The following is a 23,205-nucleotide window of genomic DNA, read 5'->3' on the forward strand; positions in this document are numbered from 1 at the left end:
CGGTCACGCTGAGGATGCACAGTCCAACAGTTCACGGGTACGCAATCAAACGCGTAGCCAGCGCTGCGCTTGAGCTGACGTTAATGATGAAGGCAATTAGGACGGGAGACTAGAAACTAAGACACATTAAGTGTGTGTGTAGGAGTCAACGGAAACAAACAGGAGTAATCTGCTTCTATAAGGTCTTTGGCCACTGGAGATGTACGAGGGAGCATTAGCTGTGGTGATGTAACCATGGTGCTGGTTAATGGATAAGCGGGAGGAGAGAGGGGGGAAAGGGCCTCTACAGTGACAACTGCTGTGCTACCCTCACCCTGGCAACCCCCTCACCGCCACCCCTCCCGACACACATACACACTGAATGGGTGAGAGAGGGTGAGATGTCTTGTGAGTGAGTCACTAACTAAAGCTGGCAGTTTGCTTCCATGTATACATGCGTACTAGTATCTCGGTTGGGTCTTTTTCTGGGTTTTATCGTACTGGGGATCGGACCAATGTGAAACCTGGTTATTGATATGTCTGTGTACATGATTGATTGTCTGGTCTCTGATGTCCGGCTCTGTGCAGACATGTCTTTGACTCCATAACATCCAGCCATTGTCATTTCCGTACTGACTGAGTACTCTTAGCAGGTGAGGATGAGTTTTCTGGCCTCTGTCTGTCTGTTGAGTTATGCTTCTTCATCATATCACCTGTGTGTGAAAACAAGAGGGACAAGCTAAATGTATGCTTAAAGCCTCTGTAAACGTTATGTTACATTAAGAACTCATCAGATGTCTACGTATCACATGAAGGGGGTCATTTCAGTGACAAACCCACTGGTATCAATCACCCAACTGTATAATTTTGCACAGCTCTCCGGAGTGTTTTAGCATCTTTCAGCTCACTGTTTTGGTTCAGTTGCCCAGAATCAAACCACAGCCAGACAAACTTAGTGACTAGACGGTGAACACTGTGGAGCATTTAGCAGCTGAAGAAACAAATGTTTACCTCAGGTGTTGGTGGAGACCAAAACAGAGCTAAAGGGAGAATGAATATTGCGCCGAAAATTAACAATAATGTAACCCCATGTCTGATCTATGTGTAGAAAAAAAGGTTTGCTAACATGTTTGCCATATTAATTTTATTATACATCAAAAACTAGATCAAACCTCAGTGAAGTAAATGTACTATTTGACACACTTTGTTTCCAAACTGCTTTCTAACAGAATCAGCTTTCCCTGCATTTAAAAGCATGTTTAAAAACTCTTTTTATGCTTTCAATCTACTAAGAGGTGCCAAAGGAAGTGAATTGATGCCAAGTATCTGTGATCTGAGAAATACGTTGAAACCTGTTGCTGCTGTTGGGGGTTTCATCCGCAGAGTTGCAGTTTAAATCAGAGCCTCTGCTGCTCTCAGTGAACTGCCGGCTTTGTCAGCGAGCAGATGTTCCATTGTTTGGCCCTGTGGTGTAAGGTTGCTTCAGTTGAAGTTGGGACACTTGCTGCATCTTTTGAATTTAGCCCCATTGAGTGCCGTCACCACCAACCCCCACCTCCTTCTACCCCCGCAAGCTACTCAGAGAGGGGCTTTACCCCTCCCCCCCTTGTCCCCTTTAACCCCCTGCAGACCTCATAGTTGCACACAGCCACTACTATAACCCCCCTCTAGATCTCCACTTTAGGGCTTGTGCTCTTTGTCTTCCCCTCGGTCAGGCCTTAAGTAATCAGCACCACACACACACACACACACACACACACACACACACACACACACACACACACACACACACACATCAAAAGCCAATTCATGACTAATTACTGCAGTGTGATGCAGTATATGGAGAGTGCATTTGCAACAATATACATTTAAATGCTAAAATGCAGATACACAGACACACACACACACACACAGACCCAGTGTGTGTTATCAGATCGTCTCTTATCAGATGGTAAATGGTGTATAGTCGTCTCTGTTCCTCCTTCATGGTTACAATTCCTTCTTTTCAGCCTGTATCTGAATGTGACTGCTGTTTCCGTCAGTGACCACCACTGTGAAGCTTATGTAATAATCAGTGCCGTGCTTTCCCCTTCCCCACTATAGGCCTGTGTGTGCGTTAAACACTGAGAGAGAGAGGCTCTGTTATAAGGCCTAGGAAACACACAGGCAGCACACACTTCCTGTTTTTGTGTTGAGCCCACTGGAGGCAGGAAGTGAGAGGAACCGCTGCTCTGCTCTTCTTGCTCTCTGATGGGTGAGCTATGCCCGACGAAACGATGCTAGTGCTAAGTCAGCCGCCACCTACTTACTTACAGATTTGGGAGGGTGGGGTGAATCGATACTGTTGCCTCTCTGAAAGCCAATGACAAGAAATCTAATAAAGTCGCTTGAGTGCGGTGTGGGTGCTGTTAATGGTCTGTGCTGCCACTTCAGCAAATGACCTTCATAGGGGTCCTTTACCTTGGCGGTGGATGATGGTCAGCTCTCATCTTGACAAGAAAATGAAGAAGGCCTCTAATTGTGTGTGACAGCAGTATATGTGCGTGGCTGTGAGTTGTATGCATGGAGGATGAGGAAGGGTTCAAGCTAAAACTCAGAGCAACCCCAGTTAGAACAAAGAATCCGGTGGTGGCAAACATGCCTGAGTGGTTGCTTTGAAGGACTGATTAAGGTTATAATAGTCATCTGCCTTGTGTGAAGCCTTCAGGCTGTGTGGTGGTGGTGGTGGGGGGTGGGTTTATAAGAGGTAGGGGGGGTAGTCCAGGCTGTTACCCTCTTTGTTCTGGCCCACACTACTCATGCCTGCTTTTGTCTCCGCCCACAGTCTACCACTGAGAGAGCATTATCTCTCTAGCCGTCTCGCGCCAAAATAGAGAGCGGGGCGTGCTGCTTTTTCTTCCTCTTTTCTTTCTCTCTGTCCTTTTTCCAAGGTACATCCTTTATCTGGCACGATTCCAGGGTGACCCCGCGACTTCAGGTACATAGTAGGTGTGCAAAAGCTCAGAGTCCAGCCAGTGCAGTCCCCGTCTCCCTCCATCTCTCTATTTCTGTGCCTTCTTCTCCCCAGCATTTCCTGCCACTCCAGGGTGCATGCAGAGGAGAGGAGGGGAGTGGTGTCACAGCCGGTATGAAGAAAGGCTGGCTCTTCTGAGCCTCGCGCCAAATGCCGGCGTTATTCAAATCAGCTCAGTGGGTGCGGCCCAACTGTCTCTATGTCCTGTTAACCCCCTCAGAGCTTCAGACCAGCGAGAGGAGACACAAAGACAGAGGCAAGTGTGGGCCAAGGGCTTTGCCACATGAAGGGTAAATGTATCTCTGATGTTACAGATACTGATATGTGAAGAATGTGAAGCCCTCACTCCCCCCACTGAAACAGATTAAAGTAATACTCCTGATGTCATTTGTTTTGCTGCTCCACGGGGTCTTTATAGAAGTGAAATGTAGTATTTCCACATTATGTGAAGCTTTATATTGTCACATTTTGCCAATCTTTCTTTAATGAAACAGAAAGTCAGTCATTCCTTTTATAAACTGGAATATATATTTTTTTATTCCTGTAAAAACATTTTATATTTTATGTCACAATGATACAGATTAACTGAAAGACAGTGAAAGGCCCTGTAGGAAGGATTACACACAGCTACTATGCCAAAGTTGAAGTGTTTCATGATGCAAAAAACTCAGCTTTTCAGATCAACTTCCTCTCTCACACTCGCAGTTTCTCTTTCACGTCCTCTTTGTCTGCGACAGCCCCGAGGAATGAATGAAGCAGAGTGGTATTCAGGACCACGCCAGAAAGCTGGGAGGCTGACCTATCCTCTACTACGCTCTAGTGGCCGTGAGCATGAAATGCAAGAAATGACTGAGAGACTCCAAGTGAGGGAGAGGCTCAACTGGGAGGTGTTTATCAGGATTAAATCAGATATGCACACATGATTTGTTCTGTGCTCATTTGTACACATACATCAAAGTTTCATTTCTAATTATGTCTAACATGTCCAAATACAATACAAATTCTTCAGAGAGAAAATAGACCATGTGCCTCCAGTTGCTCAGGTTTCAGGCAGCAAAAGATGCGCAATCCTTCTGCCGTCTTCAGTAAATCAATAATATCTTTGCGTCTGGACTCTGGAGAGCCTGGAGCAGAGTGTGTGGTCACAGCCACACACTTTATTCTGCTGTGTCCATGGGCACAATTACAAATTGCACTTAGGGCTGCTAGATGTGCACTGCCTCTAGAAATAGTGGATTAATAGGAGCAATGGACACTTGCTGTTTTATACTTGATACAATCTTCCTATTAATCTCTGGAAAGTAAAGAAAACAGCAAAAACCTTAAATTTACACTAAAAATTAATTAAAAAAAGGATTTAACAACTTTTAGGAGGTGGTGTTTGCAAATGAGTTTCTACATTCATAGTCTTGAGCATTTGCTACCTGTATGTAGAGATGATGGCTGTAATGGATGCAGTTGTGTCTCCTGCATGGAGGTCTGCTCTCCTTCCCAGAAAACACCTGCAGCTGGTTAATTGTCTGCTTGTTTCGATAAAAGCACATCTAATATTATTTATCATGCCTGTACGCTCTTCAAAGCGAAACCTACACTTTCATCTTTGCTCCCGGCTTCACCAGTCTGTTTCTGATTGATGCCATATTTGGAGGGCTATATATGCAGTCTGGTGTCCCCACAGCCAATCGGATCCTAGATGTGGGAGTCCCAGCCAGTCTGACTCCCTGGCCGTTGCTTGGCAACTGGAACTGCAGCTCTGTAATTCAATCCATGGAAAGATCCTGCAGGGGTTTACACGAGGCATTAAGAAATTAACATTTGATGCGCAGGGGGACACAAATGACCCGGGATGGACTCCATTTCCCACACTGCTGAGCATGAATACGAAATGACAGTGTATGGTCTGGAGTTTAGAGCACATGGGATACCATGCCCTTAAACTTCTCTTCTAGTCATGACATCTAAAACAAAAATAATATCAAGCATGTTCACTTTAAATGATCTATTAATGCACTGCCTGAGAAAACAGCTTTGCTTCTATGTTAAAAGATGTCAAAGTCCACCTCTGTTAGGAGAACTGAAGCAGGAATGCATTACAAACATCATGACAGCAGGGTCTAATACTGATCAACAGTCACCAACCAGTTGTCACATACATTAAATCACACGCTCTGCTGCCGCTCGAGGACATTAGACACTGAAAGGGTTAAAAAGGGGGAGGATGCAAAATGGCTTGAAGTCAGCAGTGTGCAATAGAGAGACAGAGAGACAGACAGAGAGAGAGAGAGAGAGAGAGAGAGAGAGAGACAACACAGAACAGCTGAAGAGGAACACAATGCGTTTGATGCTACAGATAAGAGGAACTAACAGCCTGAATTTGCTCTTTATCTGAATCTGCCTCCATCTCTCTTTCATTCTGCAACATCTCAGCATTTTTCTGCCTGTTTAACTCCTGAAAAAGACAGAGCTGAGAAAGAGAGAGAGGCTAGAAAAGAGAGCTATTTGGGGACACACTGGGACACAGTGTGGACCTCTGGGAGATAAGAGAGTGGTGAGCCGAAGAGGAAAGATGAGTCTAAACAACGGTCAAACTCTGACCATCAGTGGACAGGACTTGACCAGAAATGGCAGCAGCAGCAACAACCGAGCTCCTTGGGAGGATGCTAGGGAGGTTTTGAAGCCCTCCACCCCCAGCAGGAAGCCTAAACCAGTGAGTATCCCTCCAGCCGTTGACTGCAAAGAGGACGTCCATTGCATGTATTACAAGTGAATTATGAATTGTTTTTGTCATCATTTTGGAGCTGACTGATGTTGCTCTCACTTGCCAAATACAGCCTGCCGAGGCACACTGATGTGACATGATGAATATGTGACAGATGACACAAGACAGACACGCTGACCTCTGAGCTTTATCAGCGTCTGGCCCTGATCAAAACAGCAGCAGGCTTAATTCCAGGTTCATTATAAAGTGCTGCATTTGAAGCCATACTGAAAAGAAAGTTACAAGGAGACAGGACACAGAGGCTAAATGACACTTTATTGTGCCAGCTGAGCACTGCCGAAGCACAGAGGGCTCTTGTTTCAGATCAGGTGTCTCTGTAAAGGCTCCCACCTCTCTTGGGTTTCTTTGCCTGAGAGAGGACGATACAACATACAAAACCAGACACAAGAGCTACAACTTCAGCTGTATGCAAGAAGCAGGGAGTCGTCTCGGTTGTAAATTTTGGGAACAATAAGGCATGAACTCTCAGTTTAATATTCTTTAAATAGTGGAAGTCATTTTTCAGGATTCAGGGTGAAATATCTTACAGTCTTTATAGGTTCATTTTGTCTTCAAGTCTTGCTTAAATTACAGTAATATCTATTTTAAGTTCAGCACACTCGTAAGCAAATGACAAAACAAGAAGAAGTCTCAAAATTTGTGATCAGTCAAAATATGGTCGTAATAAGAACTATTATACTCAGTGTGTTATATTTTGAGTAGTTGTCCCACTCCAAAGAGTTAACAGGTGTCAGCCAGTCTGGTATGTGGGTCTGCACTATCGCAGTGTTGTGGAGGAAAGTGTTTCATATCACGATGTCACTTCCATTCTGTCACATCAGCTCGCTGAGTTTACCCACTGCTGTATGTCAGTGGAGCTTTAGTTATTTCATCCTTTCTATGACTGCGAGAGTCAGCAAATCCTTTTTCCAATATTGCTGTGCTTCTGCTCAGAATATGAATAACGTGCCGTGTTACACCCGTGAAACTCTTATCTCCCAGCCCAAGCCGGAGAATGCCATCACCATCGGCGTGTCGTCACGAGTCCTCTTCAACATGGAGAAGGAGCAGCAGATCTACAAGCAGCAAGGCATGGAGGAGTATGTCAAGTATCAGGAGGAGCATGAAACACAGCCCTTCAGCCCCGGACCTGCCTTCTCCTTTGTCAAGGTCAGAGAAGAGAAAGAGGTGGACAAACAAACACGTGCACGCTATATCAACCCCGCTGCAGGGTGATTCCTTGGTGTCAGTGCTATGTCAGGTCGTGTCTCTGGAGGCGGTGAATGAGTAATGAACATAAACATCAACCCACTCAAACACCCACACACACACCCACACACACACACACACACACACACACACACACACACACACACACTTTCATCTGTGCAGTAATGTCTTTTTTATAACTGAGTCGTGTGTTTGGTCGTGTTGCCAGGCTCTGGAGGCTGTGAACACTCGACTGAGGGAGCTTTACCCCGAGAGCGAGGAGCTTTTTGATGTTGTGCTCATGACCAGCAGCCACGCGTACGTCGGCCTAAGACTCATCAATACCATCAATCATCACCGTGAGTTGCTAATACACATGAGTGAAAAAACTTGCAAGGCATACTAGTAAAATACCCTTTATCTTTTAAACTGCTCTTTAAAGCCACAATGTGTAACACTGTTTTGTGGCCACACCTTGTTCAGTTTAGTTGGTGTCATAATGTTTTGTTTGAGAAAATGTGAAATTTTGTACAGGCCACAGGTGCTTTGCTTGATAGTACCACTCGGGGGTGCCAAAAATGAACATTTTTTAGCCCTACACATGTAATTCATCTATGAGCAGTTTAACCTCAAACCTTCTGGAAAAGGGCACCAGAACATCTGTGAAATCTGTTTATTAGCAACTATTAAAAACTCGTCAGCATCCAGGGAAAAGCTTTAAACATGCTGGTTGGCAGATTTTGTTGCCTTTGGACAAAACTGGGCTAGCACTTTCCCCTTATTCCAGTCTTTATTCTGTGCTAAACTAACCAGCTGGATCTTTCTTCATATTTACAGCACACACAGGAGTAGTATTAATCTTCACATTTCCCAAAATGTCAAATTCTTTTTTTTTAAATGGATTTTTATTGTGAAAATAAATTCTGACTTGATGATATTTATATTTACTAATATCTCTCTCTTTAGTAAAAGAAATAAAGCATTGAATCTGAAGTTAATCAAATGCTAGTAAATAATTAATAGAGTCATGAAGCCTGAACGTCTTAATCCTCTGTGTAAAAGAGCTTCATTGTTTCCCAATAACAGTGAGGCACACTTTTGCACTGGGTGACATCTTTCTTTATCACAGTGAACATGAACACTGTAGTTCATCAATTCAGTGGAGCATCAAATGAGTATCAATCCACCACTGAAAATACTCCCCAACAAATGGACTGTTTGAGAGACATTTTCGAAAAAACTACTAAAAAAGTATTTATTTAGAAATCAGTAGGTTCATGATGTGTTTTAGAAACAAACAAGCTTGGAGGCGAGAGGCTTAGGAAGTTGGAAAGCACTGAGAAATGGACACATTGTTCGGTGTTTTCACAAGATTTACCAAATTTAAAAACTCGGCCTACGATTGTTGACACAGTTCATTTACTTTTTCTTTCAATCTGGAGGGTCTGTTAACTGTCATTGCTGAGTGATGTCGAGGACATGTCAATCTCTCTGGTCCTCTGGGTTCTTTTAATGAAGCAATAGGAGAAGATGTTGAGTCCAAAAAATCTGTTTTATTCTAACATCAATAGAATGTGCAAGGTTACAGAGCTCTGGGTCTCGACTTAACCTTTCCCTGATCCACGACAGAGTTGGGTCAGTTCACCAAGTCTGACACACTACCTCTCCCTGACCCAGTATTTTATAGACAGAACATGAGGAAATGCTGAAACAGTCAACGGCTCCTCCTCGTTGCCGTCGGGCGCTCTCTCTCCTCTGCTTGCTCATCTTCGAGAATCCAACGTCACCGCAGCAACCTGTTTGCAAGGACAAATCTAGAGACACCCTTATCCCTGACGCCAGCCTGTTCTATCTTAAGTCGAGGGCCCCGAGATGTCTCCCATGCCAGGCCTCTATCTCAAAACCTCCTGTTCTAGGTCACACTGGCCTCAGATATATTTTGCACACAAAGAATCACTCCTCGTCTAAATCACTTCTATGAATAATAAAGGAAAAACTTGACAGGGAGAGGTAGAATTTCTGTTGAAATATGAATAAGATCAACATATCAGTATCCAACTATCATTAATGTAGGCATATGCATGTAATATTAATAACTATTAGCAGAATATATGTGTGTAATCAAACTTATCAAAGTATAGGAATATGACCCAAATATCCATCAGTGGGTTTCTTGAAAGTCAGCAAATTGAACTAGATGCAAGCATATTCTATGTGCAGATACAGTGCAAATGAGTGCATAGTATAGACTGTGTATGTATATGGCAGTCTGAATGTATTGTAGGCTAATTTTAGTGTTACTCACAACTATAACCTCTCTGTTCTTAGTGAGAGCTCAGGTTTTCTGATCTCCTGAAAAAGCACGACCTAGCACAGGTCCATGTACTGACACACACAGACACTGTTGTCGTCCTGTAGACCCTCTAGCTGCTCCACACAGCTGGTCCTCCCTGTTCCCACACTGCAAGCGACTTCATGACCTCGTGTCCTTCCCCAAGTCACACAGACACGCACGTCTGACATGAAGTCTATTCAAGACGTCACTGAATCGCCAGTTAACTCAGCAAGGGAAGAGAACGAGACGGAGAAAACTGGCCAGTAGTGTAAGGATCTCTTGTCCCGTCGTGCTTCACAGTTCAACTGAGGCTATTTTGTTTATTTCCTTTGTGAAGCCCTGAGTGTCGAGGGACTCCTGCTCAGCTTAAGGGGTCGCTCTCTATCCCTGAGGATGAGCAGGGACTGACAGCAGTTTCTCATGGTCCACGTATGTGGTACATACACATATATGAGCCCAAGGGATAAGTGGTGGGAGTTGGAGATCTGTGATCCTGGCTCCTCGCAGGGGTTTGGCAGTCCCACACCCAGCCCACACTGATGTAGTCAAGTCAAGCGGAAAAATCTGTACCGCCCGAGACAAGATCTCTGACTTTTTCCTTTCTTGTCACCGATGTCACGCCTGTTCTTTGCTCTGCCTCTGAATCAGTATTTGATGTCACAGTGAAAATGAATGGAATAATGGGAGTCATCACCCCGATCACCCCTGAGTCTTCTGTCTTTGTTTCCATGTCATGTCATTCATCAAAGCAATATTAATCTACCTGTATTTAAGTTTCCTCATCATTTATTTATTTACAACTGTGACTGATGTATATATTGTAAAATGAAACCAACCGTCATCAGGAACTCAAAAATGACCGTCTTTTTGTGAGATTCTTTCACAACATTGTGATCACTTGACTCTTGCATGTCTTCAGTTTTATGCACATCAGCTGTTAACCGAACTTCTGATTCCTCCTCTCTGCAGAGTTGTTCATTGAGCGCTTCTGTATGACAGGGGGAAACAGTCCCATAGGCTACTTGAAGGCCTACCACACTAACCTTTACCTGTCTGCTGATCCAGTCAAGGTTCGAGAAGCTCTGGAGGAAGGTCAGTGCAAACACAGAGAAGTTAGTATTTGTGCTGCACGCTGTGTAAGATGCATTGATGCACGTCTGATTTTCAACAACACATTCAGGTATAGCAGCGGCCACCATGTTCACCCCGGAGAAGATGACGGAAGTGTCGGACACTCAGCTGCGTGTTGCCTTCGATGGTGACGCCGTCCTCTTCTCTGATGAGTCTGAGCGCATTTTTAAGGCCCACGGACTGGACAAGTTCTTTGAGCACGAGAAGACCCACGAGAACAAGCCTCTGGACCATGTACAGTATACACACAGTGACAATGATCAGCATCACATTGATACTGGAAATGTTGTTCATTTAGTACATTCAGAGAAAGGACAGTTGTGGTTTACTGCAACTTCTGTCTTCTTTTTGTACTTTTGACCCTCATTTCTATCACTTAAATAAAACTGTATGACAAAAGTGAATTCTGAGATCAGGAAACATGGTGACGTCTCTAACACAAAGATCTGAAAGAAACGAGCAGTCAGACGATCAGACAGCCTGTTAACAAGCCAGATTATCAGAGGATCAGTAAGATGATGAAGACCCACATTATGATAAAGCAGCTGGTGAACTCTGCATGTAAAGCTATAGTCATGTTGTTATGAAATTTGTTTTTTTGGCTCAGATTCGAATACAGGGGAGGTGGAACCTTTTTTTCTGTAAAGAACCATTCAAAATTTTATAACATCCTTGAAGGACCAAAATTAATTATTGAACACACATATCACACTGACCTCTGCAAAGGCTAGAACTGCTTCTCTTTGTCATCTTTTCAGTTGCACTCGCCACTCGCCAGCTATAATTTCATTGTACTACATTCATGGACAGCTCAGAAGAATGTGTTGGTTAACTATTTTATGTTATTTATCACTAAATAAAAGTAATTGCCTTATTGTATTTATGCTGTGCCTTGCGGGCCAGAACAAACAGTCTCTTGAGCCGCATATGGCCTGGAGGCTGGAAGTTTCCCACCCCTGTTCTAATAGCTCATTGATTTAAATGTGTAATTAGCCCTAAATGTAGAAATTACCAAATGGAGACCATGGGCTTTGTGTATTCATTCTTTTCTCTTTTTTTTGCAGGGGCCATTGAAATGTTTCCTGGAGGCTTTAGGAAAGCTTCAGAAAAAGTTCTACGAAAAAGGCCAACGCATGGACTGCCCCATCCGGACCTACTTGGTCACAGCTCGCAGTGCAGCCAGTTCTGGCACTAGAGCCCTTAAAACTTTGCGCTCATGGGGTCTGGAGATCGATGAAGCTCTCTTTCTGGCAGGAGCACCTAAGGGCCCCATGCTTGAGAAGATCAGGCCGCACATTTTCTTTGATGACCAGATGTTTCATGTGGAGGGCGCAGCAGAAATGGGGACAGTAGCGTGCCACGTGCCCTATGGAATAGCTCAGACTGTTAGCAAGAAAGGAGCTAAGGACAAAGAGACTGCTTCAAAACCCAAGTAGCCTGGACATTTCAGCAGCTGAAGATGTTATAACTGTATTTAAAACTACACCAGATAATGCGATATGTCTATATATTATATAGTCTTGTGATTATACAGCAATGTCATGATCACATACAATAAATCATTTCTTCCATTCACAGTTAGTGATATTTCAGCTCAGTGGGTTATTTCATCTGTTTGTTGTTACATTATCTGTTCATAAAGCAGTGCAACTCTCTAATGAGGAACCACTGATAAACAGTTAATAAGTTGTAATAAAGGCTTTATTAATCAATAATAAATCATGTGCTAAAGCTTTATAGTATAAGAATTCCCAACTGCATTATTATTGAATAGAGAGGATAAACACCAGTCAAAGGGATTATTCACAACCTTCTATAACAACATTAGTTTTTCCAGTTGGCACACTTCCAAAGCACTTTGTTGTCATATTCTGATTGGTTGGTTTGCAGTTGTGTTTTGATTGTTTGGTTTGTAGTTGCATTCTGATTAGTTGGTTTGTAGCTGTAGTCTGATTCGTTGGTTTGTAGTCATATTCTTATTGGCTAGTTTGTAGTTGTGTTTTGAGTGGTTGGTTTGTAGCTGTATTCTGATTGGCTGGCTTTATCTATTTTCTGATTGGTTGGTTTGTAACTGTATTCTGATTGGTTGGCTTTATCAATTTTCTGATTGGTTGGCTTGTACTTGTAAACTTATTGGTTAGGTTGAACTAGTGATTTAGTTTGTTTTAGTCATATTCTGATTGCTTGGTTTGTAGTTGTATTCTGATTGGTTGGTTTGTAATTGTGTTTTGATTGGTTGCTTTGTAGCTGTATTCTGATTGGTTGGCTTGTAGTTGCTTTCTGGAACCCTAAATTTGTTCGTAATAACCATGAATAAAACCACTAGCTACAACTTATTAACCGTTTATAAAGATTGGCTTATTTGAAAGTGTTACTTAATGATGTTTGGGTATAAAATGCCCTTTTTAATTTTCACCAGTACCTCTAAAGTTCATATAAATATATATGAATATAAAAAAAATATTGTTAATATTGAACAGATACAGCAGAATATGAAGTCTTCACATCCCCGAATGAAACGGATTAAAGTAATACTATTGATGTCATTTGTTTTGCTGCTCCAAAGGCTCTTTATAGAAATGAAATGTAGTATTTCGACACTATGTGAAGCTTTATATTGTCACATTTTACCAATCTTTCTTTAATGAAACAGAAAGTCAGTCATTCTTTTATAAACTTGGAATATATTGTTTTTTATTCTTGTAAAAACATAGATTTTATGTCACAATAATACAGATTAAGTGAAAGACAGTGAAAGGCCCTGTAGGAAGGATTACACACAGCTACTGTGCCAAAGTTGAAGTGTTTCATGATGCAAAAAACTCTGCTTTTCAGATCAACTTCCTCTCTCACACTCGCAGTTTCTCTTTCACGTCCTCTTTGTCTGCGACAGCCCCGAGGAATGAATGAAGCAGAGTGGTATTCAGCACCACGCCAGAAAGCTGGGAGGCTGACCTATCCTCTACTACGCTCTAGTGGCCGTGAGCATGAAATGCAAGAAATGACTGAGAGACTCCAAGTGAGGGAGAGGCTCAACTGGGAGGTGTTTATCAGGATTAAATCAGATATGCGCACATGATTTGTTCTGTTTTCATTTGTACACATACATCAGCGTTTCATTTCTAATTATGTCTAACATGTCCAAATACAATACAAATTCTTCAGAGAGAAAATAGACCATGCGCCTCCAGTTGCTCAGGTTTCAGGCAGTAAAAGATGCGCAATCCTTCTGCCGTCTTCAGTAAATCAATAATATCTTTGCGTCTGGACTCTGGAGAGCCTGGAGCAGAGTGTGTGGTCACAGCGACACACGTTATCCTGCTGTGTCCATTGCACTTAGCGCTGCCGGTTAGATGTGCGCTGCCTCTAGAAATAATGGATTAATAGGAGCAATGGACACTTGCTGTTTTATACTTTGATACTACTGCTCGAGGAGATAGGACACTGAAAGGGTTAAAAAGGGGGAGGACGCAAAATGGCTTGAAGTCAGTGGTGTGCAATAGAGAGAGAGAGAGGCTAGAAAAGAAACCTATTTGGGGACACACTGGGACACATTGTGGACCTCTGGGAGATAAGAGAGTGGTGAGCAGAAGAGGAAAGATGAGTCTAAATAACAGTCAAACTCCAACCATCAGTGGACAGGACTTGACCAGAAATGGCAGCAGCAGCAGCAACCGAGCTCCTTGGGAGGATGCTAGGGAAGTTTTGAAGCCCGCCACACCCAGCAGGAAGCCTAAAACAGTGAGTATTCCTCCAGCCTTCCTCATGCAGCATCCATTCCTTTGAGTTTCCACGTCTTTGCTAAGTATCAGAATTGTTGACTGCAAAGAGGACGTCCATTGCATGTATTACAAGTGAATTATGAAGTCAAATTGAATCTTCTTGTCATCATTTTGGAGCTGACTGATGTTGCTCTCACTTGCCAGACACAGCCTGCCGAGCCACACTGATGTGACATGATGAATATGTGACAGATGACACAAGACAGACACGCTGACCTCTGAGCTTTATCAATTTCTAGCCCTGATCAAAACAGCAGCATTGGTCATAAAGTTCAGAGAGCTACTTTTGTAGTTAGAGTATAGCAAAAGGGGTCTAATGCAGATAGATGGGCGAAAGCTTGAGCTCCATGTTAAACGGTAACCATTGCCTTTCGGTGACTCTTGAGGCGACCTGAGAGGTGAGTAAGATCCTTACACTAACATACACTCTGGTTCCCTTAATTTGCATTCACATTGCTTCAGTTCTGAATGTGCTGGAAGGTAGTTGTGTGTGCATCCTGTATCTTTATTTAGGAGGGGTGTGAGGTAACAGAATGGATGGAGGAATAACTGGAGAGTATCCTCACATTGGATTAAAGTTACTAAACATGTACCAGACTGAAAAACAGGCACAGTTTTGATCCTGCTTGGCCTTTGTCAGAAACAAATCAATTTAATCAGTTCTGTCTAAAACTAAGCAAAAAGGCTAACATGAAGTAACTTCCTGCAAGTATCATTCCTTATATGAGAAACAGGTCCTGTGTGATGTTGCCGCACTGTTGATGACCTCATCAATGTGTCTCTGCAAGCCTGCATGACTGAGGTTTGAGGACCAGTCATTTGTACAATAAAGTCAAAGCGACCATTTAATTCAAGTAAAGCCTGACAGACCAGCCAGCCACACCCTGAACGCCAACCGCGTTTCACCTCAATGGTCTTTGTTATGACTTGGATCGTTGGTGTTTCACCTGCCTGTGTTCATGCTCTGGGCCCTGAAGCCACTATTTTCTGGCAAAGTTGAATATTTCCCTCACAAAATCAGCATTTGGTGTCAGGAGGCTCATTTAAGACAGTTAAACGACCAAATCTACACAACAGATGATAGAAACTTTGCAACACCATTGACTTTGTTACATTTAACCAAGACATTTCCGTAATATTTAGTAACTTAGTGCTTTGTAGTCCTCATATTTGTGAGGAAACTGAGAAGAAATCAACCAACAAATCAGGTAATCAAAGCTGAGTGATCCCTCACTAAATAGTAATGGCAGGTTAGATTGACATCAGCTGTACTTTGGTGCTGTTTGTGTCAGGAAGTGGGGACTTAGGGAAACTATGGGTTGAACCCAGATGCAGACACTCAGGGCGCAGATATAATTTTAACACATTTAACTCAACGACAAAAACCAAGGAAAACCAAAACTCTTGCTACTAGGGAAAACACACACTAGGGTAAAAGGGTTACACAGAGAACGAAGACAACACAGGGAACAAACACTGACAAAGAACGTGAGGTGGCTAGACGAGACGATACTAGAACACACTAGGGCTGGAGCATGACTAAAGACAAACACACTAACATGGACAATGGCATGAAATACATGAACTGTGGCATGGTTAATAGCAAGAACTCTAACATGGGCTGAGGTATGACAGAGACAAAGACATAACTTGACAACACGTACTTGGACCAGACAATACCAGGATAAAGACTCACAGGGCAAGAAAGGTAAGACAGACAACACTAAGGACGATGGAACACTACATAAAACAAGACAGGAACAAGACAATAAACAAACTTACTAGAACTGTGGCAAATAAAAGACAAAGATGAACCAAGGAGACAATCACATAAATCACGGCGTGGACATGAACAAAGGAAACGCAACATAGAACACTCACTTACAGGACAAAGGCTATGGCTATGACTGTGGCAAGGTAACATGGGACAAGGACTCACAAACAAGGTAGCGCAGACAACTACCCGACAAAGACTGGGGGGAAGACGCGGACTTAAATACACAAGGCAGGAACACTAATGACACACAGGTGAAACACATCAGACAATCACACGGGAGGGAAAACACAGGAAGTAAAGTAACACAAAGACACATAACATGAACCTTCAAAATAAGACAGGATGTGACAAAAACCAGGCAAAGACAAGACACAATGGGAAACTTGGGAAACAAAAAACCGACGTGCATGGCACGGGCCATGACAGATTGTGCTTCATACTACATCAGGAAGTGAAAGCCAAAATGAGATATCAGCTCTTGGAACTGATAGGAGCAACCTGTCGGACATGTTTCCTGTTACCCTCTGAAAACGAAATTCATCCGAAGTGATGCAACACAAGGGTAGGAGAGCGATCATTAATTCGATAATGTAGCCAGGGTTCAAAGACTTTCTCCACAGGTTGTTAGTGTAGTTACCTGTTCTCTGACTGAAAAACAGGCACGGTTTTGATCCTGCTAGGCCTTCGTCAGAAACTAATCAATTTAATCAGTTTTGTATAAAACTAAGCAAAAAAGGCTAACATGAAGTAACTTCCTGCATGTATCATTCCTTATATAAGAAACAGGTCCTGTGTGATGTTGCCGCACTGTTGATGACCTCATCAATGTGTCTCTGCAAGCCTGCATGACTGAGGTTTGATGACCAGTCATTCTTGCATCATTTGGCATCATCTTTTTCACTAGGAGAAATTAAAACATGTGGTCCTGTATGGGTTGGAATGTGTGTGTTTGCATCATACTCATCTGATTCATGGGTTCTGCCTTGCTTCCAAGGTTTGCAGAGTGACTTTCTTTGACACTCATGTTCAGGATCTTTGGCGTCCTCACCATCTTTTCAATTTGACTTCTCCTGTCCCAGGTTTCCTGTCACCCACATCAGAATCAGTATTTGCTGCTTTATTTTCTTTATCACTTCTCCTCTTGTGTAGTGGTCAACATTGTGTGATTTTGAGATCAAAATTGTCAACAATGTGACGAGAGCAACCAACAGTCCTTCATGTGATCTCTTCCACTGTCGCTCTTCTTTGTTGCCTGTTTCTTTCTGCATCAGATACCATTGGTGACAAAATGGCTACTTGACACTTGGATGCTGCCTTTTCAGCTTCATCTGCAGCATTATTACCTCTACCAATATCACTGTTCCCTTTTTGATGAGCTTGGTATTTCATGATCGCCAGATTTTTGGAAGCGTCATTGCTGAAATCAGATCACTTATCTGGTTTCCATGCTGTATCGGGCTCCCATCAGTTTTCTTGAAGCCTCTCTGTTTCCACACTGCTCCAAACAAGTGACCACACCATGTGCATATGGAGAATCAGTGTAAACATTAGCTATTTTCCCTTTAGCTCGCCTGCATCTCTGTCAATGCTTTTAGCTCAGCTAGCTGTGCTGAACAAGGCTGACTCAGCTGTTTCTGTCACAAAATCATTATCTTCTTGTTTCACAACGGCAAAGCCAGCATTATTGCAGGAAAGCATCACAGGACTCCAGACCTCCAGCGTAGCGTTCAGGCATTCCCACATGGGGATTGCCAACAGGAGGAGGTGGACTAGTTGGCTGAGACTGGACTGGGGGTGGCAGCAGAACCACCCACTGGGTTTGAGCGATGGTTAGCTGTTGGACTCTTGCAGCTAACACATCTAGCACAAGCTCCTGAGTTACTGCTGATTGTCTGGCTGCAGCAGCTATGGGACTCATGTCACTGGAGGATGTCCTCAATCCTCTCAAAGCGACTCCATGATGAGGTGGAACTTGCTGGGTCCATGACTGGCCAGATTTACCACCAGCACATGGAGAATGGTTTTATAGATTTTAATCTCAAACTTGGTAGAGACAGACAAGCAGCAACGCAGTTGCACAGTTAGGATGTAATGTCTCTTTGTATACTTCATGCTGCAAAACACCAAAATTCAAAGTCTCTTTAAGTGTTTGGTGAAGCACACACCAAACAAGCATAGTCCAAGGCAGGCAAGTTCGGTAACAAGAGATCAGACCAAAGTAGAAAGCTGGACAGTCTTGCATGAAGGCAAAGAACAATCTGGCACTGAGTGACAGTGGGAGAGCAGCTTAAACACTGGACTGATTGGAAATGAGGATCGGGTGAATGGACAGGTGGCTGGCAAGAGAAGTGAAAGTGGAAAAGTACTGGCTGGGCAGGTGAACAGATGAATAGAATGGCAGCAGGTAAGAGACTGAAGGCACTGTGACAGAACTATTATATACATACACAGTGTGTTATATTTTCAGTTGTTGTCCCAGCCTCCAAAGAGTTAACAGGTGTCAGCCAGTCTGGTATGTGGGTCTGCACTATCACAGTGTTGTGGAGGAAGTCATGTCCTGTCATGGCTGCTGATGTGTCTGTTCACAGCGTCATGTCTTGTTATGCACTTCCTGTTTTATTGTGAGACCCTGACTCTCCTCTCGTTTCAGACCCTTGACTTCCTGGTGTCCTTCCCGCCTGTCTGAGTGTCTCCACCTGTTCATTGTTACCTTGTGTATATATAGTCCTTGTCTCCCTTTGTCTTGTACAAGATTGTTTTGTACATCTTGTGATCCCTGTGACTCTTGTCTTGTTATTACCTAAGCCATCCAGTCCTTTTGTATTTTTGCCTTTTGCCAGCCTTTTGTTATTTCATGATTATTATCCCAAGCGCCTTTTGTTTTTGCCTGTTTGGAGATTCATCTTTTGTTAATAAATTAATAAATTGTTGGAGTTTTGTGTTCTGCCTGTGAGTCCTGAAAACCCCGAGCCCTACGGGCTTGTCAGAGGAAAGTGTTTCATATCACGATGTTTCTTCCATTCTGTCACATCAGCTCACTGAGTTTACCCACTGCTGTGGAGCTTTTATTATTTTACCCTTTCTATGACTGTGAGAGTCAGCAAATCCTTTTTCCAATATTCCTGTGCTTGTGCTCAGAATATGAATAATGTGCTGTGTAGAAAAGCTACACCAGTGAACCTGATGTGAGGATGGATATTGTCAGGGCCTCTTATTCAAATAAGGTGAAGAACAAGCCAAATGAAATGTTTTTGAACTCTTATCCCCCAGCCCAAGCCGGAGAATGCCATCACTATTGCTGTGTCGTCCCGAGTCCTCTTCAATATGGAGAAGGAGCAGCAGATCTACAAGCAGCAAGGCATGGAGGAGTGTGTCAAGTATCAGGAGGAGCATGAAACGCAGCCCTTCAGCCCCGGACCTGCCTTCTCCTTTGTCAAGGTCAGAGAAAAGAAAGAGGTGGACAAACAAACACGTGCATGCTATATCAACCCCGCTGCAGGGTGATTCCTTGGTGTCAGTGCTATGTCAAGTCGTGTCTCTGGAGGCGGTGAATGAGTAATGAACATAAACATCAACCCACTCAAACACCCACACCCACACCCACACACACACACACTTTCATCTGTGCAGTAATGTCTTTTTTACCTGAGTCGTGTGTTTGGTCGTGTTGCCAGGCTCTGGAGGTTGTGAACATTCGACTGAGGGAGCTTTACCCCGAGAGCGAGGAGCTTTTTGATGTTGTGCTCATGACGAGCAGCCACGAACATGTTGATCTAAGACTCTTCAATCAGGACCGTGAGTTGCTAATACACATGAACGTAAAAACTTGTAAGGCATACTAGTAAAATACCAAAGCCACAATGTGTAACATTTTTTTGTGGCTGTACCTCATTCAGTTTAGTTGGTGTCATAATGTTTTGTTTGAGGAAAAGTTGGACGATCCTGGTGAAATTTGGTACAGTATACAGGCAAGTCAACTGTGACTGATGTATATATTGTAAAATGAAACCAACCGTCATCAGGAACTCAAAAATGACCTTGAGTCTTTTTGTGAGATTCTTTCACAACGTTATGATCAGTTGACTCTTGCATGTCTTCAGTTGTATGCACATCAGCTGTTAACCGAACTTCTGATTCCTCCTCTCTGCAGAGTTGTCCATCGAGTCTGTCTATATGACAGAGGGAAACAGTCCCATAGGCTACTTGAAGGCCTATGGTACTGACCTTTACCTGTCTGCTGATCCAGTCCAGGTTCGAGAAGCTCTGGAGGAAGGTCAGTGCAAAGACAGAGAAGTCAGTGTCTCTGCTGCACGCTGTGTAAGATGCATTGATGCACGTCTGATTTTCAACAACACATTCAGGTATAGCAGCAGCCACCATGTTCACCCCGGAGAAGATGACGGAAGTGTCGGACACTCAGCTGCGTATTGCCTTCGATGGTGACGGCGTCCTCTTCTCTGATGAGTCTGAGCGCATTTTTAAGGCCCACGGACTGGACAAGTTCCTTGAGTACGAGAAGACCCACGAGAACAAGCCTCTGGACCATGTACAGTATACACACAGTGACAATGATCAGCATCACACTGATACTGGAAATGTAGTTCATTTAGTACATTCAGTAAAAGGACAGTTGTGGTTTACTGCAACTTGGGTCTTCTTTTTGTACTTTTGACCCTCATTTCTATCATTTAAATAAAACTGTATGACAAAAGTGAATTCTGAGATCAGGAAACATGGTGACATCTCTAACACAAAAATCTGACGGCGAAAGAAACGAGCAGTCAGACGATCAGACAGCCTGTTAACAAGCCAGATTATCAGAGGATCAGTAAGATGATGAAGACCCACATTATGATAAAGCAGCTGGTGAACTCTGCATATAAGCATATATGCAGATTTGAATACAGGGGAGGCGGAACCTTTTTTCTGTCAAGTACCATTCAAAATTTTATAACATCCTTGAAGGACCATAATGGATTATTGAACACACATATCACACTGACCTCTGCGATGGCTGGAATTGCTTCTCTTTGGCATGCGTTGTTGAGCAGAAGTGAGTCTTTGTAAGAGTGACTTTGAAAAAAGCTGCTGTTAGTGGTCGGCTGTTGCTTTGCAGCTCAATGATTTCATGTTGTTGGTTGTCGGGTTCATCAGCTGGTTCCACATTAAACAGCAAATATGTTCAGCTCCTTTTGTTTACTTTTCATGTCCTGAAACCTTTCACCAAATGCCTGAAAAGGTTTTCACACTCAGCAGCATCTTCTGATCACAGCAAGCTTTAGTTCTTGCACAGTGTTTCCTCTTTCCAGTTGCATTTGTCACAGCTTTAATTTCACTCAAATGGTTTCACATTCTATTCTTATTCCTCTTCTATTTTTGTGTTGTTGACTGTCACCATGATGCATTGACATGATATCAGCCACTCTGTGTGTGCTGCATTCAGGGACTGCTAAAAAAAAGGTGTAAATTTACTATGTTATGTTATAGTAATAGTAACGTTGATTTTAATGTGTAATGAGCCTTACATGTAGAAATTGCCAAATGCAGACCATGGGCTTATTGTATTCATTTGTTTTTTTCTGCAGGGGCCATTGAAATGTTTCCTGGAGGCCTTAGTGAAGCTTCAGAAGAAGTTTTACAGCAAAGGCCAACACATGGACTGCCCCATCCGGACCTACTTGGTCACAGCTCGCAACAAAACTGACGTTTCTGGCACCAGAGCCCTAAAAACTTTGTGCTCATGGGGTCTGGAGATCGATGATGATTTCTTTCTGGCAGGAGCACCTAAGGGCCCCATACTTGAGAAGATCAGGCCGCACATTTTCTTTGATGACCAGATGTTTCATGTGGAGGGTGCAGTGAAAATGGGGACAGTAGCGTGCCACGTGCCCTATGGAATAGCTCAGACCGTTACCAAGGAAGGAGCTAAGGAGAAAGAGACTGCTTCAACACCAAAGTAGTGCATTCTGATTGGTTGGTTTGTAGCTGTAGTCTGATTCGTTGGTTTGTAGTCATATTCTTATTGGCTGGTTTGTAGTTGTGTTTTGAGTGGTTGGTTTGTAGCTGTATTCTGATTGGTTGGCTTTATCTATTTTCTGATTGGTTGGTTTGTAGCTGTATTCTGATTGGTTGGTTTGTAACTATATTCTTATTGGTTAGGTTGTACTAGTGCTTTGATTGGTTTTAGTCATATTCTGATTGGTTTGTAGCTGTAGTCTGATTCGTTGGTTTGTAGTCATATTCTTATTGGCTGGTTTGTAGTTGTGTTTTGAGTGGTTGGTTTGTAGCTGTATTCTGATTGGTTGGCTTTATCTATTTTCTGATTGGTTGGTTTGTAGCTGTATTCTGATTGGTTGGCTTTATCTATTTTCTGATTGGTTGGTTTGTAGCTGTATTCTGATTGGTTGGCTTTATCTATTTTCTGATTGGTTGGTTTGTAACTTATTCTTATTGGTTAGTTTGAAGTAGTGCTTTGGTTGGTTTTAGTCATATTCTGATTGGTTGGTTTGTAGTTGTACTTTATGCATCATTTCACTTCCCTGCCTGACTGTGTTTTTTTTTTTTAACTGGTGCCTTTTTCTTACTACTGTTAATTTTTCTGTCCATCATATGCATGTTGTTGGTGTATGACCTGTATGTTGTACACATGGTTATTTGGTCAATGTATATGAATGTATTTTAACATTGCAAATGAAATAAATGGTGAAAAGGGAACATTTATTTATTTATTATTATTTATTTTGATACAGTTTTCCTTCCAGTGAGGCTTCATGAATCACGTCATACTGTAATGAGCTCTTTTCAAAAGTGCTTGTCGGTGTGTTTGGATCTTTCAGTACTTCCCAGGCACTGATGAACCACTCAAGCTCCCTAACCACTCTTTAGCCACAAGCACAGGTAACTGCCAGCCATGGCAGCTTATGCTAATGAATGATGTTTCTGTCAACTTCAAGAAAATGTCTTGAGTCATAGCTGTCTCCATGTGTGTTCGGAATTCATTGTATGTATTTAGAGAAAGTGTTACCGTCTGCAGGCTCGTATGCTGACTGCACCATCAACAGTAACCTGCTCACAATGACAAATATTCAAATGGAAAGTAACTTTTGAGTAATTTGTTAAGCAGGTAAGTTTAAGTTTCACTTTGTCAAACTGTGATTTTACTTTTACTTGGGTCATTTTTTTATTGGTGTAATTGTACTTTTACTTGAGTATTGACATACT

At 42.8% G+C, this 23,205-nt stretch overlaps 2 protein-coding genes across 2 annotated transcripts; both read left to right on the forward strand.

The window, feature by feature from the left end:
* The first annotated feature begins 5,558 nt into the window (after positions 1-5,558).
* Positions 5,559-11,861, forward strand: LOC121618559 (cytosolic 5'-nucleotidase 1A-like). Its single transcript, XM_041954063.1, has 6 exons — positions 5,559-5,699; positions 6,753-6,920; positions 7,189-7,318; positions 10,264-10,386; positions 10,475-10,659; positions 11,490-11,861. The coding sequence occupies exons 1-6, from the start codon at positions 5,559-5,561 to the stop codon at positions 11,859-11,861; spliced, it is 1,119 nt and encodes a 372-aa protein (XP_041809997.1).
* A 2,164-nt stretch (positions 11,862-14,025) lies between these two features.
* LOC121618560 (cytosolic 5'-nucleotidase 1A-like) lies at positions 14,026-21,944 on the forward strand. Its single transcript, XM_041954064.1, has 6 exons — positions 14,026-14,166; positions 19,255-19,422; positions 19,659-19,779; positions 20,135-20,257; positions 20,346-20,530; positions 21,570-21,944. Exons 1-6 carry the CDS (start codon positions 14,026-14,028, stop codon positions 21,942-21,944), a joined length of 1,113 nt encoding a protein of 370 aa, XP_041809998.1.
* The last annotated feature ends 1,261 nt before the right edge of the window (positions 21,945-23,205 follow it).

The sequence above is a fragment of the Chelmon rostratus genome, chromosome 15, assembly GCF_017976325.1.
Source record: "Chelmon rostratus isolate fCheRos1 chromosome 15, fCheRos1.pri, whole genome shotgun sequence".
NCBI classification, from domain to species: domain Eukaryota; kingdom Metazoa; phylum Chordata; class Actinopteri; order Chaetodontiformes; family Chaetodontidae; genus Chelmon; species Chelmon rostratus.